This window comes from Gymnodraco acuticeps, unplaced genomic scaffold (assembly GCF_902827175.1).
Source record: "Gymnodraco acuticeps unplaced genomic scaffold, fGymAcu1.1, whole genome shotgun sequence".
In the NCBI taxonomy this organism is placed as follows: Eukaryota; Metazoa; Chordata; class Actinopteri; order Perciformes; family Bathydraconidae; genus Gymnodraco; species Gymnodraco acuticeps.
The window spans coordinates 244,890-261,701 of record NW_022990088.1 but is presented as its reverse complement, the minus strand read 5'-3'; the positions used below and the strand labels follow the sequence as shown (position 1 = coordinate 261,701).

At 41.0% G+C, this 16,812-nt stretch overlaps 1 protein-coding gene across 6 annotated transcripts in view; it reads left to right on the top strand.

The window, feature by feature from the left end:
- The window catches only part of rif1 (replication timing regulatory factor 1), a 35,641-nt gene that overhangs the window by 10,330 nt on the left and 8,499 nt on the right, over positions 1–16,812 (top strand). For 5 of the 6 annotated variants that reach the window (XM_034216331.1, XM_034216335.1, XM_034216333.1 and 2 more), the window contains exons 8-26: positions 338–527; positions 1,043–1,135; positions 1,398–1,536; positions 2,464–2,615; positions 3,829–3,943; positions 6,295–6,474; positions 7,575–7,685; positions 7,872–7,934; positions 8,954–9,057; positions 9,625–9,711; positions 9,808–9,881; positions 10,773–10,953; positions 11,645–11,752; positions 12,381–12,530; positions 13,573–13,672; positions 13,755–14,038; positions 15,503–15,705; positions 16,336–16,426; positions 16,524–16,652. In XM_034216331.1, the coding sequence (XP_034072222.1) occupies positions 338–527; positions 1,043–1,135; positions 1,398–1,536; positions 2,464–2,615; positions 3,829–3,943; positions 6,295–6,474; positions 7,575–7,685; positions 7,872–7,934; positions 8,954–9,057; positions 9,625–9,711; positions 9,808–9,881; positions 10,773–10,953; positions 11,645–11,752; positions 12,381–12,530; positions 13,573–13,672; positions 13,755–14,038; positions 15,503–15,705; positions 16,336–16,426; positions 16,524–16,652 (2,554 nt within the window). The remainder of the gene's footprint in view (positions 1–337; positions 528–1,042; positions 1,136–1,397; positions 1,537–2,463; positions 2,616–3,828; positions 3,944–6,294; positions 6,475–7,574; positions 7,686–7,871; positions 7,935–8,953; positions 9,058–9,624; positions 9,712–9,807; positions 9,882–10,772; positions 10,954–11,644; positions 11,753–12,380; positions 12,531–13,572; positions 13,673–13,754; positions 14,039–15,502; positions 15,706–16,335; positions 16,427–16,523; positions 16,653–16,812) is intronic. The other variant, XM_034216332.1, reaches the window with a different exon arrangement.

Here is a 16,812-nt window from a genome sequence, read left to right as displayed (position 1 = left end):
GCATGTCGTTGTGTCCTTGAGACACTTCACCCCAAATTGCTCCTGTGGGGATTGCTCACAGTATTCAGTATGTAAGTCGCTTTGGATAAAGGCGTCTAACAAGTGACATGTCATGTAATACATTTGATTTATAAAGCGCTTTTCCTGGTGCTCAAAGCGCTTCAAGCAAGTAAAGAAGTAAAATAACAACACAAGTAAAAAGAGCTAAGCTAGGTGGAGTAAGGGCGAGGGGTTAGTGGATTAGGAGTTGAAGGTGAGTTTTGAGGGACCGTTTGAATGATGTGAGAGTGTTGGCAGATCGGACGTATATGTTCCTAATCTGTCCGGGTGTTTCCAGGTTGCTGGAGCAGGTCCCGGCTCAGATGGGCGAGGGGGCGCTGCGCTGGGCGAGGCTGGTCATCCCGCTGGTGGTGCACTCCGCCTCTAAAGTGCGTCTCCGGGCAGCGGCAGCCTTAGAGACGGGCCTCCCTCTGCTGCTGGAGAAACAGACCGAGGTGGCGGCCATTATCGAGCCCATGATGTCCACTGTGAGTACAATACAAAGGGGCTTTATTGGCATGACCACATTTTAAACATAGTATTGCCAAAGCATTCCGCACAAGGCGTTTATAACACTAAACAATGTGTGTCTCTGTCTGTGAGTAACTGTTTGGTTGAGTTTATTTGTTTATAGTGTCGTGGACAGTCCCCATTGATCAACTGTCACAGAAAACAGTAAATGGGGCAGCTTAGGAAAAACATTGCTAATTTCCAGCTGTTTTATTTGTTTAATGCATTGTTTGGGGGACCTGTGATCCAAGTTGTTCTTACTCCTTATCAAGATTAATACCTTTTTGAATCTGAATTGACTTTTAAAAAAGCAGACTCAATATTTACTTAAAAGCAGATGTTTTTTTTCAACTGGTATACATGAAGAACTAAATGAACTATTTACATTTTCATGATGCATTATTCTCTCACGGTCAGCCTACGTCGTGTTGATCACCAGCAAAGAGGAATTGAGCAGTGCAAGTAATTCTTCTGATGTGCTGTTATCTCTCAGAAACTGATCCCAGAGCTGCAGAAGCTTTTCGTGTCCAAGAATGAAACAAACGTCCTGAAGCTCTGGCCCTTATTTATAAAACTGCTGGGGAAGGTAAGTTGTGTTTATATATATATATATATATATATATATATATATATATATATACCTGCCTGCCTGCTCTGTCTCTGAGATATAAGATGACAAATCAATCATTTCACGAAGTAGTTTGTTTCCTATGTAGATCACATATTTGGCCTTAAGTCAGATGCCTTTTGATGTACGCCTATTCAATAAGTGTGCTTGTATGTTTTGACAATATAACATTCGGTTGGTCTTGTATTATTAAACCGATTATTATGTATTTCCTGCACAGATGCTGCACAGAGGCGGCCCCTTCATCAACTCTCTGCTCCACCTGGAGGAACTGGGTTTCCGCAGCTCGTCCCCAACCATCAAGAAGATCGCCTTCATCGCCTGGAAGAGCCTCATCGATAACTTTGCTCTAAATCCAGGTGAGCTCTTTAGTCCCAGCTTTTATTTCCTCACTTTTAAAGGTCTCCTATCATACTGTTTTTCATCAATATATTACAGGTCTCAGATTTATACAAACATGTCTCTGAAGTGTTTGGCTCCAAACACCAAACAGATCATTGCAGCATTACCCATAATCCCCTCTGTTTCAGCCCTGTTTCAAAAGTGCTGATTCTCTGGGTGTTTCTCAATGTCGAGGACGCTTGCTTGGTAGCACATGTCTTCCGAGTCACTTGCTTCAGAAGCGAGGCAAGAATCCTTCCTAGCCTCGGAAAACGCAGAATGGTGGAACAGGCTAACAGGTGTGCGTCCTGTGCGAGGCCTCGCCTTAAATGGAGCGCGATTTCCGCCAAAGATTTGGAAATTGGTCCGTGCGCAAAGCATTGTGGGGATTTTAAGACCGCGGAGGATACACATGTGCAGCCTCGAAATTTCCCGCAACGAAGGACGAATTAGAATTCCAAGTATCCTGGACATTGGAACAGTCCTTCGGTGGCACTCGATGACGTAGTATGCTTGAAATAGTGGCTCTGGAGCAGCCTTCCTCGACATTGAGAAACACCCTCTGTCTGTTACTTTAGATGAAGATAAGGAGCCCCTCCCCACGCCCCTCTGAGAGACATTTGGTTACAAAGAACACAATGGTGCTCTAGGAGGAGATTCAGGTGATAAGAGGGGGGGGGGGGGTTTACCTTGGTTGCTGATTGGCTAATGGTTACACAAGACAAAACATCGTTATGACATCATAAAGTGGCCAAAATCTGATCAGCTCGTTTTCAGACAGGTTTTTATAGAAATGGGTCAGGGCAAGAAAGAGTGGATTTTGCATAATAGGTGACCTTTAGCCTCTTTTGAGCTCTGTATTAAGCTTTGGTGTGTGTGTGGTTTCCTCCATGTCGCTCCTGAAGACATCCTGTGCAGCAGTAAGCGTATGAAGCTCCTCATGCAGCCGCTGGCCTCCATCAACGTGCGGACGGAGGTCCTGATGCTCACCAAGGTGGAGGTCTGGTGGTACCTGGTGGTCCAACTCGGGCCAAATCTGGCACCCAACTTTGATCAGGTTAGTCATGCCGCTTTATGTTTATATATATGTTAGTCCGTGGAATAACTGTACTGATGAAATATTGTACAGGTCTATCTAAACTGAAAGTATTATTTAGGAGCCAAATCATGAATGGTTATGAACAGGACCTGTAAAATCCCATTTGTTGTTATTTCTTGTAATTGTAAAAGTAATTTCTTTCTGATTGTTTTGCAACAAACAAATGAACAAGACAAACATGTCGCCGATGACCTAATATTTTATTTATAAGGACAATGTATGCTAGTGTGGGTAGGACCAGAACAGTTTTTTTTAAAGCTTCTTCTTGCCCCTGTTGAGCATGACGGAGACTATTTGAGAATTATTATTATTATTTATTTTGTTGTACTTCGTTATAATTATGAGTGAGAAAGAAAAAAAAATACAATAATATATATTATTGTATGTTTTGTTTGACAAGTTCAATACATTTACTAAAAAAGATATGTATCAACTATGGTGAAGCCTCAAACGCCCTGCACCTTCGAAAAACATGAACATCTCTAGGACTGAATTACAAAATATTAAGAAGATGGAAAATCCTCCCTGTTTTCTGGTTGGCAGTTAAATGACCTTTCCGTCGCTTGTCTTCAGATAGGGTCTTCTTGATATCCAAGTCACGTGAAGCCTTTTCCACACAGCAAGCGAACGGCCCGAACACAATTCAAATGTATGATGTTTTTAAAAACCCTCCAAAAAATCTAAAGTTCTGTCTCCTTTGCGTTGCAACCTGTAAGCAAGTAACACGCACATGTGTTTGTGAATATTTTTCAAACATGCCTAACATTTCAGTGTTGGTATACAACGGTTATGAAACTTGTCTATTAAAAAGAGGTGCAGTATATTCGTAATTCTTGCGCTCTTTCACAATGAAACAACAATTTCAGTTTTTTTTGTGCAGATACTTTTTCCTTAATTCCAAAAAACGAATTATTAAAAATAAAATAAACTTGTTCCAACCAATCTTTAGTAACTGTAGTTGAATGCTGTTCCAAATGTGCAATTACACATTTGTAATACATGCTTTCATTATTATGTAGCATTTCAGACTTAAGAAGTACAAGTTGTCCTCATTGAAACTGCACAATTGAAGTTATGATGGGAGTCAATGAAAGGTATCTTGTCAGTTTCCCCCGAGATGCACTGCAGTTAGACATTATGCTGGGACTGATCAGCATTTCTCTCTCTGCAGGTTTCTGTTCCTCTGCTCCAATGCACCATCGCGTCCGAGTCCTCTTCAGTCCCAGGAACTCCCTCTAGATCTGTGGGTCTGAACGGTGCCGCCCCACCTGGAACTCCAAAGACCGGTACGTTCACATCCACCTTCCTCCACCCAGGCATGTGGACCAGAGACTGGAGTCACATGATCAAGTCAAAGTCACTGTCAATCTCAAAATATGTTTGTACACACAGAAAGATCTTACCTTGGTTGCTGATTGGCTAATGGTTACTCAAGCCAAAACATCGTGATGACATCATACAGTGGCCAAAATCTGATCAGCTCATTTTCAGACAGGTTTTTATAGAAATGGATCAAAAAGAGAGAGAATCTTTGTTCCTGAAACTTTCAGAGTCTCTTTCCACAGAGGGGACACATGTTGATGTAGAAGAGACATGAAGAAGAGGGGACACATGTTGATGTAGAAGAGACATGAAGAAGAGGGGACACATGTTGATGTAGAAGAGACATGAAGAAGAGGGGACACATGTTGATGTAGAAGAGACATGAAGAAGAGGGGAACACCATGTTGATGTTAGAAGAGACATGAAGAAGAGGGGACACATGTTGATTGTAGAGGAGACATGAAGAAGAGGGGACACATGTTGATGAAGAAGAGACATGAAGAAGAGGGGACACATGTTGATGAAGAAGAGACATGAAGAAGAGGGGACACATGTTGATGTAGAAGAGACATGAAGAAGAGGGGACACATGTTGATGTAGAAGAGACATGAAGAAGAGGGGACACATGTTGATGAAGAAGAGACATGAAGAAGAGGGGACACATGTTGATGGAAGAAGAGACATGAAGAATGAGGGGACACATGTTGATGAAGAAGAGACTGAGAGAAGAGGGGACACATGTTGATGAAGAAGAGACATGAAGGACACATGTTGATGTAGAAGAGACATGGAAGAAGAGGGGACACATGTTGATGTAGAAGAACAGAAGAAGAGGGAACATGAAGAGAATGAAGAAGAGGGACAACATGTTGATGTAGAAGAGACATGAAGAAGAGGGGACACATGTTGATGTAGAAGAGACATGAAGAAGAGGGGACACATGTTGATGTAGAAGAGACATGAAGAAGAGGGGACACATGTGATGTAAGAAGAGACATGAAGAAGAGGGGACACATGTTGATGTAGAAGAGACATGAAGAAGAGGGGACACATGTTGATGTAGAAGAGACATGAAGAAGAGGGGACACATGGTGATGTAGAAGAGGACATGAAGAAGAGGGGGGGGGGGGGCACACATGTTGATGTAGAAGAGACATGAAGAAGAGGGGGACACATGTTGATGTAGAAGAGACATGAAGAAGAGGGGACACATGTTGATGTAGAAGAGACATGAAGAAGAGGGGACACATGGTTTGATGTAGAAGAGACATGAAGAAGAGGGGACACATGGTTGATGTAGAAGAGACATGAAGAAGAGGGGACACATGTTGATGTAGAAGAGACATGAGAAGAGGGGACACATGTTGATGTAGAAGAGACATGAAGAAGAGTGGACACATGTTGATGTAGAAGAGACATGAAGAAGAGGGGACACATGTTGATGTAGAAGAGACATGAAGAAGAGGGGACACATGTTGATGTAGAAGAGACATGAAGAAGAGGGGACACATGTTGATGTAGAGAGACATGAAGAAGAGGGGACACATGTTGATGTAGAAGAGACATGAAGAAGAGGGGACACATGTTGATGTAGAAGAGACATGAAGAAGAGGGGACACATGTTGATGTAGAAGAGACATGAAGAAGAGGGGACACATGTTGATGTAGAAGAGACATGAAGAAGAGGGGACACATGTTGATGAAGAGACATGAAGAAGAGGGGACACATGTTGATGTAGAAGAGACATGAAGAAGAGGGGACACATGTTGATGTAGAAGAGACATGAAGAAGAGGGGACACATGTTGATGTAGAAGGACATGAAGAAGAGGGGACACATGTTGATGTAGAAGAGACATGAAGAAGAGGGGACACATGTTGATGTGATAGAGAGAGACATGAAGAAGAGGGACACATGTTGATGTAGAAGAGACAGAAGAAGAGGGGACACATGTTGATGTAGAAGAGACGTGAAGAAGAGGGGACACATGTTGATGTAGAAGAGACGTGAAGAAGAGGGGACACATGTTGATGTAGAAGAGACGTGAAGAAGAGTGGACACATGTTTATGCATAAAAGCCGTGAACAATTGGATTTAGCATAATAGGTGACCTTTAAATATTCCAGTTATGTTTGTTACATGTTTTTATTTGTTTGCATTTACTTGTTTAAAATGAAATCTGTCTTTAGGTTGAATTACCAAATCTGTCCAGGGACGACAGATGAAAAATTGCCTCTTGGCACATTTACAGAAATGTTGATTAATGTACACGATCCCTGTTAAATGAATAATATTTTCTGTCCTCCCTCTGCAGGCGGCACTCCAGGCTTCAACAGCTCGGCCAACACGTCTCGGATGAGTCTGAACTCCAGCGTCCACGTCTCCTGCAGCTTCCCCTCCATCCAGCTGCTGGGCCTGGAGATGCTGCTCCACTACTTCCTGGGACCGGAGGTTACTGCTGCAGCGGCCAAGAACAAACTCACCCTCAGTCTTGGTGAGAGTCACACTCTAATACTCGGACTTCTACTACAGTCTTAGTTTGTGGGTAAAACAGCCAACTGAACAATGACGTCCATCTTTTAGTATAAAAAAATTACAGAAAAATGGCAATAAGCATGTTGGTAACTACCGTACAGGCTGCTTGTTTATCTACTCGTATGGCGCGTTTCCACTACAGCGCGGAGCTCGCTTTAAGCGTGCCGAGCCGTGCGGGCCCGTTTTTGGTTGCGTTTCCACTAGGCGTAGTACCGGCTAGCGGGTCCTATTTCACAGTTTTCTGGCCCCATAATATCGAGGTTCTTTCCGGGCCAACAACCAGGCTGAGTCGGGCTGAGCATGCTAAACTAGAGAGAGAATCGCTGGCAAGGGAGCTACAACTACAACAAGATGAACATATTTGACCGTGATTTAATTGTAATACACGTTTCAAAATGATGCCGAAGTAACAACATACCGATACCGGTTAGTAAAAACCATGAATTAATGCTTTGACAAGTCTGCAGAAAGACGGCAGGCGAAAAACCCTTTTAAAATGCGTGCTTTCTGAATGGAGCTTGGCTAAGCTAACGTTATATATGCTCCAACCGTCCACACTCACAACAACGGCCTATCCAGACATAAATAAACCAGCGACTGTATTCGCCATGACACAGGCAGTCTGTGGTTTGTACTTGTTTAACTTTTGTCTAGTTTCTGAACAGATATGAGGAGCTGTGAGCTCTGAGTGCTAAGAGCTAACGGCTGTGTTGTTTTTCTTGGGCTCTCATTGAAGATGACGTCACGGCTCCGCCTACACTGCGTTACTATAGTAACTACCCCAGTTCCTAAACTGTAATGGAAATGCGCCATAAAGTGAGCCAGTCCTAACGAGGCCTAGCCATTAGTTTACCATTAAAGATTTTAAGGTTAACTTTTCCATTAATCAAACTACAGCTTTAAAGTCGACTGAAATTTAAAATCGAGTCTCAGGAACACGATTGTGTTTGAAATCATAATTTGCCCAATAGTGAAATGGAAACATGTGGAAAGTCACTCTCATCCTTCATGCTCTTATGTTCAATCTTTTGGATATACAATTATTATTCTTTTTTTCAGAGCCCTTGAAGCACCCTCTCCTCTCAGGTTCTTCCTCTTTCACTAAACATGCCGCTGTGCTCACCTTCTACCTCAGAGACGGATTCATCAACATCGGCAAAGACGCTCCAGGTAAGCTTCACTGAGTCGATGGAAATTCTGATGCATTCTTTCAGTAATACCCTCTCCACCTTCTGTCATCATTTGGAATAACGTCATTTATTGTTGTCCAGGTTGAATTAAACTAGGACACCCACTTCTGTAACCTGGTTGTTGTGTCGGCTTTTAACAAAGTCATGTTTCCATCTCTTCTCACAGATTCTCTTCTCTCCGTCTTATGGACGAATCTTGTCCGGTTTGTCAACTTATCTATCGAGTCCGGTGAGTGCTTTCATGGTTTATTCCTTTTTAATATGCAATGATGAGAGTATTATCAAAGCAATGCGTGCCACGCTCTTGTGTTCATCTTCCAAATGCGATCAACATTGGAGGCAGTGGGTTGAGCGTTGGTGTTCGGATCAGGGGAGCACAGGTTCAAACCCCACTGCAGTCAGCATGTCCTTGTGTAGACACTTCACCCCAAATTGCTCCTGTGGGGATTTCCCACAGTATTGAGTATGTTAGTCGCTTTGGATAAAAGCGTCTAACATGTCATGTAATTAAAAAAAAAAATTAAATCACGTGGAAAATTGAGGAATTGCATTTTTATTTTAAAGTTTGACTCATTTTAATAAAGTCCCCTATGGGCTTCCATAACAAACTTTGATTACTTGATGCCAGCTTTTAAAAGTAGGGTCTTATAACACTTTAAGAGTGTGCTAAAGACCCTATGGTTGTCCTACATATGTATTTGTTATGGTTTTTATTCTCTTTCCGTTGTATTCTTATCTCGTTCTATTTTATTTATCCTGTCTTTTCATTGTTTGCAGTAACACTGTCATCTGTTCGTTACTCTGTAAAGCCCTCTGAGACAAACCTGTTATTTTTAATATTGGGCTGTATACACTTTGATTAGATTAATAAGTGATTTTCCTGCTGCTATATATACTTGTCCTAATAGAGAATCATTTAAGTTGTGGCTGCTGCTCAGCTGTGTGTGGATCTTAAAGTCGTGGTTCCCGCCTCGCAGAGCCACATAGAGCACTGTGATTGGATCAGGGCTGTCACATGAGAGGAGGATCAGAGACCCCGTCCTCCTCTCCCCCCGACTCACTCCCACGTTACATCAGTTTAAGTCGGAGCAGTCGGATCCTCGTGGTCTCGACTGCAGTGAAGAGAGACAAACTCTGAGGGGTTCGTCCCCAATGATGACCCTCTCAAACCGGACTCATGTCTTTCTCTGAAGCAGATGGGAGAAGAGCTTTGTTGTTGAGTTTAATGTTGTTGTTGTTGTTGTTCAGCAGGCAGTAAGAAGGATCGTTACGGAGGGGAAGTCCTGACTCTGATGCTCCAGTCTCTGCAGAGCATCGTCGCCTCAGAAGCTCTGCCGGCAGCCAAAGTGCTGGTGAGACTGATTAAATAAGAAATAAACGTAAAATCGAATGCTTCATCTTACATGAACCGAACTTAAACTCAATTTACAAATGTACACGGAATAAATGTAATTAATCATTAAAAATATCACCATTTAAAGGTCATATTTTTATGTTTCATTCGGACTAAAGGACTTTAAAGGCGGCACATACACGGGCTAGAATTCAGTTATGAAGTTTAATAATCCTCTAAATGTATATTCATTTAGACCAACATGTATTTTAATGATTCATAACAGATCTTTAACGTTATTTGTTTTAACATCAAATCATTAAAGCCTTTTTTTTTTTTAGCTCTATTTTAAGATCAACAAACATTATTTTCCTTAGAAAAACCACAAATCTTATCTAAAACGGTTTCACCGATTTACAGTTTTTTTTTTTAACTCTTATACCTTTTTTTAAATTCATCGATTGTTTCATTGACCTTAAACCTGCTAATCTGTTTGTTTTTATTGTCTGACTCAAATATCTTTAATTCCTGACGTCCTGATGATGAAGTTGTTGAAGTGGCTAAAATCCAAAGAGTCTTTTCTCAGATTCTCCTCGAGGCCACAGTGAGAGGTATTCCTCACAGAGTTCTGGGCTCTGCATCGTATCAGGTCGGCAAGATGGACGTGCTGAATGTGAGTACTTCTCCTTCCTGTACAGCAAATATTCACAAGCTGTTTTACTGGAAGTGTTCTTAAGATGGTTTATTGAAATGTACGTTTGATCCTCAGGGAACGCCGGCTCTGTTCCTCGTGCTCCTCCTCTACAACAGCAGCATGCTCTCCGCCTACATCGAGGACGAGAGGTGGGTCTAATGTTCATTTTTAATAATCAATCAATGTTTATTTATATGGCCCAATATCACAAATGTTCCATTCACAGTTTGTGCAGAATATCAGTATGACAATACGACACCCTCTGTCCTTAGACCCTCTGTCCTCAGACCCTCACATCGTACAAGGAAAATAATAATATATAATAATAAATTGATGTATTAAACGGTTGCACTCGAGTTCATCATGTAAATGTTTCAGATTTAGCCATAGATGCTAATTTTAATCTTGAAAATCTATTTAATCTGGAACATTTAAGTAAAGTGAAGTTTTTTTAAATTGCCAGGGCTAGGTGAAATAAACACTTTAGAGAGCCATAGTTTTTTTTTAATCTTTGAGGCTATTAATTGAGGGATGTTTTCACTTAATGCACAGTACTAATTAATGTCTAACTATTTAACCTGGGTTGGTTGTCGCTCTCGGGCAGTGCAAAAGTAAACTGCAGGAATAGTTGGCTTTAGTCCAGCAAAATGTGTGCTTTTCAAAAAATAAATGCACGTTTTTCTTCAATAAAATTGATTTAAAATGTCTTATATTGTCCCATTTAATAAATGAATACATCTTTAAACTATATATGTTGATTTCATATTGCTGTAGTCAAAGTCAACTTTATTGTCAATCTTTCAGTTTGTGTGTACAGAGATCGAAATACCGTTTCCCAGAATACAAAAACATATATATATATGTATACACCAATACATACACAATCAAAAGACACATTTATACATATGCACACATTAAGACTGAAATAAAAGCACAATCAATATACGAAATAGCAATCACTTCAATATCTTTGAGAATGTACATTAGTGCAAGATGTATGTCCTAAAGGAGTGATGCCTCTACTCTCTTTGTGTCTGCAGGTTCTTCCAGTGCCTCCAGACGCTGGTGGGCTGCGGGCTATCGGGCCCCACCTCCCCTCTGGCGTTCGGGGAAGCGGTGCTGGGGGCCGTGAGGCGCAGCGCTGCCTCCGTGCAGAACAAGGAGCAGCTGTGGAGGATGTGGAGCCTGGTGGTCAGCCCGCTCACAGACACCATCACACAGGTGGGCGGACACTTTCATTTAGTGGCTTTATTAGAAAACTCAAATGTTAAGAGTTAGCTCAACTGTGTCGAATGCAAAGGAGGACACACATCTGTTTTGGTGTGGATTTGTTGTCCTGTTCAAGCCAATTGTTTTGCATCATTGTCAATAAAAGTGTTTTGATATATTGATCAGCATGGGGGTTATGACTGTTGTGCAACAACTAACCCCCCAAGTAAGGACAGAAGTTAGTGGTGACTTATTTGCCTTGCATGGGGTGGTTGGGATTAGTGTTAACATATCCAAATAAACCCACCTGACCCTGCTTCAAATAAGTACCTCTTTGTGCAGTGCAAACAACAGGAACTCTCACAGTATTAGTTCAGTATTTGTGTATTTATACTCGGTTTTAATGCTTTTAACTGTTTTTGATGATTTTTGGTAACTGTTTTTGATCACTAATGTGTGTGTATTCATAATGCTTTACCATTTGATTCCAGTACAAATGGTTTAACAAAATGAAAAACTATAACCTAATAAACATCTTTTACCAGAATACAGGCTCTGGTCGGTGATGATTAAGCTTACAAACCTGAACGTGTATTTGTGATTGGAGAAGCTGTGTTACCGTTAAAGTGAAGCGTTTGCTCCGGAGTCTGCCAATAGAGCGGTAAATTAACTTTACGTTTTCCATCAATCTCTTTTTTTACAGTCGAATGAAGTCAACCAAGGAGACGCTCTGGAGCACAACTTCAGCGCCGTGCACTCTGCGCTGCTGTTCCCCGTCACACACCTGCTGCGCGGCACCCCACTACAGCAGGTCCGTTTATATCTCTACTGCATTAAGGTCAATCTTTAAGCCACCGTTTGTCCTTTAAAAAGTCAATGCGTCAACTCACCAGAAAGAGCACATTAATCCTGTTTCAGCTGCACTGTGTCTCTTAAGAATTGATTTTTTTAAATCAATTATAAAGCTCTTAATTGTTTGGTATCTTCATGGCATCTTTATTACCTTTTTTTATTTTGTATTGTTGGAGTTATTTATTTTATAGGTTAATTGTTTTATCAGTGACATATCATTTTAAATTGGTCTTTTCAATCTTATAATTTATTCATTTTTTACTATTTTATTCGTATTTATTTGATAGGTTTTTATATTTTATCCATTTTGCCTTCTGTCTTTTTATTTTACCTAGAGGATCATCATTTAAACCTCCTTGTGTCCCTTGAATTGTTATATTGTGTTTAAATGCTGCATGTGTGCTGAAAGGTTTGACCTGAAGGGAATTTCTTCTTCTCCGTTTCAATTTGTGGCGTGTGCCTTGTTGTCAAAGCACTTTAAGCTGCACATTGTGTATGAAAAGTGCTCTTCAAATACGGCTTCATTACTATTATAGTTATTATACTTTGACCAGAGGCTCTGATTCATCTCGTGTGTTTTTGTTCAGGCGCCTCAGAAGTCGATGCTGTCCTCGTGGTCCAAACTGTACAAAGTGTTCGCTCGCTGCTCAGCGCTGGTGGTCACGGCCGAGGAGAACATCTGCTGCGAGGAGCTGTGCGTGAAGATGAGCGCTGTGATGGACAGAGACGCCCTGATGGTGAGAGGAAAACAGCTGGCAACGAGATTCAAGGCTTTTATTGTCATGTGTGCATAGCTAGTGTAGTTATGACGATGAACATCTTTGGTCACAGGCTCCTCCAACAGTGCAACACAGATACTAGTGCAAGAAAATAAAACGGAATATAATAGGAATAGTCTACAAGTAATCACAGCTATATGTTGGCATCCACACTAAGAAGTATGGTCATTGAGTGAAGTATGGAGTACCCACCCTACCTGGGGAAAAGGGAATTGTAGCTGCAGGAGACACGAAAACGATCCTATCAATTTCCCTCAGTTTTTAATCTTCTGATTTGTACATTTTGGGATTGTCAGAATTTGCTTTTTAAATGAGAAATATTCTTCTCATATTAATCAAATGCTAACATTTAAGAATCGGAGGTTGCTGCTGTGCAATCTTCATACATGTTATCTATTCCTGTAAGTGTAGGTTTTTTAAAATATTAAATTAATCAAAACACACACTGAAAAGAAAATTGACTTGGTAGGTCATTAAAAGTGGTGAAAATATTTGTTAACCCTCCTGTTGTCTTCGGGTCAAATCTGACCGATTTACTGCTTTCATCATAACTTTTTTGTTTTACATTCGATTGCATTAAGGCTTCATGATATCCTTCACAGTAGACATTTGAACATATCAAATTGCTGATCACCACTTTCATTGTATTTTGGATGATTTAGTCAACTTTGTAACATCCATGGTGTTCCCGGTCAAAAATGACCCCATAAAGAAAAGGAATTGGTAACCATCCGGATCAGATCACACGCACACGCACACACACATACTCTAGATGTGTTCCCCCCCCCCTTATGTGCCCATCCCCCCACATGGATCACACCTGGCACACGCAATAATGTTTAGTGTCTGTTCTTTGTATATTTACTGCAGTTTTTCATGTATACCAGTAGTGATACAATATGTACAGTTTGAAAGTAAGGGGGGGGGGCGAAGATGATAGGAGGGTTAAATGTATTTTGCAAACAACATACTATAACATATTCCTGCTGTGATCCTCCAGGTTCCTTCCACATTAAATGCAGTGTCCAGTATCCTCCAGGTCATGGTGGAGTGTGTGGACTTCTCGCCGTACTCTCCTCAGTATCAGCAAAAGCTAAAGTGTAAGAGAACCTAACCTTGTCCAAGTCTTCACACTTTCATGAAATCCATAATTGAACTTGTATTCACGCTCGTTTCTCGCAGCTCCTCACACTCCTGTGAACTGGATGAAGAAGAGGAACAAGGTTTTGGGGAATCTGTCCACCTTCCAGTCCCTGCTGGTCCTCTGTCTGGAGGTTTTTCTGGAGGAAGATTCCTCTGACGCCACAGGACTCGCTCTGGCCTCCGTCATGTCGGCTCTCTTCACAAACTTCAGTCTCCCCAACACCGTCACAGAAGCTCTGAACTCTCTGGTTCCTCCTCTCACTCTGTTCTGCAAACAAGCAGCCAGTGAGCCGCCCAAATTCTCCTCTCAGCTGCAGGCAAAGGTGGGTCCTTTGTCATATGGAGACACCGTTTTAATTACATTACATTCAGTAGCTGCTTTTATCCAAAGTGTCTTGCAACAAACTTGAAAGCAAGAATCCTGCAGGTACATTTCCTATCCATAAGGATAAAGGATTTTAACTTAAAGGGGACCTATCATGCAAAATTCACTTTTTGATTTATTTTATACATAAAGATGTGTCACCGGTGTGTCGGGGAACTCACGCAGCGTCAGAAAATAAAACCCTCTCTCTTTTCCTCTACCCAAATCTTTCAAAAACGAGGGGTACAACGAGCTGATACAGATTTGCGGCCGATATGATGTCAAATCGGTGGCGGACCCACAGCACTATCAGAAACGTTGCTATCAGAAACAATGCCCGACTGTTTTGGACGTAATATGGTCGGTGTTTACATTAGTATCGCTAACACTCAGAGCTAACGTGTGCTGGAGAGCATGTGTGTGAAGAAGCAGGAAGTAAAAAGGAACTCACCTTGTGGTATAACCGGCAAGAGAGAAAGCCTTTGAGCTCAATCCTTGATGTGGTTTAGAACAGGATGGCGTTTTATCACAAGAGAATTTAACTTTTATCTCCGGTAGAATTCTGAGCAGGCATTAGCTCCGCCTCCTCTTTTTTTTTCTTTTTTCTATAAGTTAAGGACCCAAAATCCGTGTTTCTCTCACAGGGCTGGAATAGAGGAAAATGAGGAATGTCTAAAATGCATGATCCGTTTGTATTTTGAGCAAAACACATCATAGACATGTTTTTATATATCTGAGACCCATAATATATGCCTTTTTTAAATAGCATGATGGGTGTCTGCCTATTTTTTGGGTGGGGAAATTCTCTTTTGATTCATTTTTCAAGTCTATACAATCCTTGAGAATATATTTGAATATTCTCTTTTAGCCTTCTGTAGTTCATAATGAAAGCACATATCGATGTATTGCATATTATGCGGACAATAGAGGCAGGACTCACTGACTTTCAAACCTGCTATAAAATAAAGTGTGAACATTTAAGGTTCAAGGCTTTTATTGGTCATACGAACATAGCTACAGTGTAGTTATGACGATGAGCATCTTAGGCTCCTCCAACAGTGCAACACAATAAAACAGAAAAAATAGTGCAATAAGAGTCTATATACAAGTTATTGGAATATGATATATTAGATAACTTATTTATAAGTAGTGATGGATGGATGTTGATTAACATGGTTATGGGGCTGAACCTCAAATCAAAAGTAATCCTTTCCATCTTAAAAAACGTCATCCCGTTCTCAGTGTTATTGATTTGATTTCTATAAATTTAGTTTTCATATTCTCCCGTTTAATTTTATAGGATTTGAGACCTTAAACATGTTGTGACCCCTTGTTAAAGAAACTGTTCATCTAACTTGGAGTACTATTGGATGTGAAGGGAAAAAGTGATCTCAATCCACTAACGTGTGCCTTCCTCTCTCAGTTGGAGAAGCTCCTCAGCGACGTGCTCGGCTGCCTGCAGACCCGCTCCACGCTGGCGTACAACGATGAACTCCTGGCTCTTCTCTCTCCTCTGCTGTGTGTGATGTTTCCTCACAAGAACAAGCAGCTCCGCACCGCCGTCGCTCACTTCTGGAACTCCAGCTTTGGAAACTCAGTCAGCCTCACCTACCCCGAGGAGATCAGGTGAACGTCTTCAGCTCGTATTTAATGCTGCAATGTAGGGATGCCACACATTGTAGACCGTTTACTAAACAAGATGCATTAAAGGCATCACATCCAGGTGCTTCCACTTTCATCCGGCAAAGTTTACAGATTAAGTAGATTATCCTCAGGTTGCCGATTACCGTTTGATTTGAATGCCACATTTTGCCAAATAGGCACTTTACTTTTCACTTAAACGTTTGTCTGCCATCTACTCAATAGTCTCCTTACCTGCGTCATGGGATAAATGAAATCCAGCTTTTAAAAAAATCTTTTATCTATCACAAATTTAAAAAACAAACAATTGACAATCGCAAATTTTTAGATTTTAGCACCAAAATAATACAGACATAATTGTTAATAATAATAATTAGAAACAAAACAAAGGGAAATTAACACTATCATTTGAAAACCGTAAACAAAGCAAAAATATTTAATTGAATCCGGCCATGGCCTCTCTTTACGGACAATTTTACTTTAACATACAAATAACAATGGCAATGCAACAAAGGACAATTATTTGTTTCATGACCTCTCAAACATTAGAAAGAAATAAACATATTTAGGTGTAATTACGTCCGTCTTATCCATGTTTCCATATTCTTTATACAGACCAATATTGAGCCAGGTGAAGCGGAAGACCCCGATCATCCTCCCTGGCTTCGAGGTGGTCGATGTTCCCGATCTCAGTGGACAGTATTCAGTAAGTTGCTTTAACTTTTTAGTGTTGTGATTTTATTTAGCCACTGTTCGTTGTTGTCATTGCTGTTATGTGTGGCTGATCTTGTGTGTTTCCTCAGAGTGAGAGTTCCCAGATGGAGACGAAACTCAGTGGCATCCAGGTGTCGTCTGTGGGGAAGAGAGACTCTCTGCTGAAGGCTTCTGAGCTCCAGAACAAGAGCTCACCGAAAACCTCCAAACCCGTTTCTGTAAGTTCACCAGACCAGCTTTCATCATGAGGGAAACACTAAATATTCATCTAAACATCGTCAGAAAAAAATGCTGTTTAAAAACCACAGGATTGCAATTTAAATACTTAACATGATTTATAATTACTGGAAAGTCCACACATATTTGGAGACCTGAAAG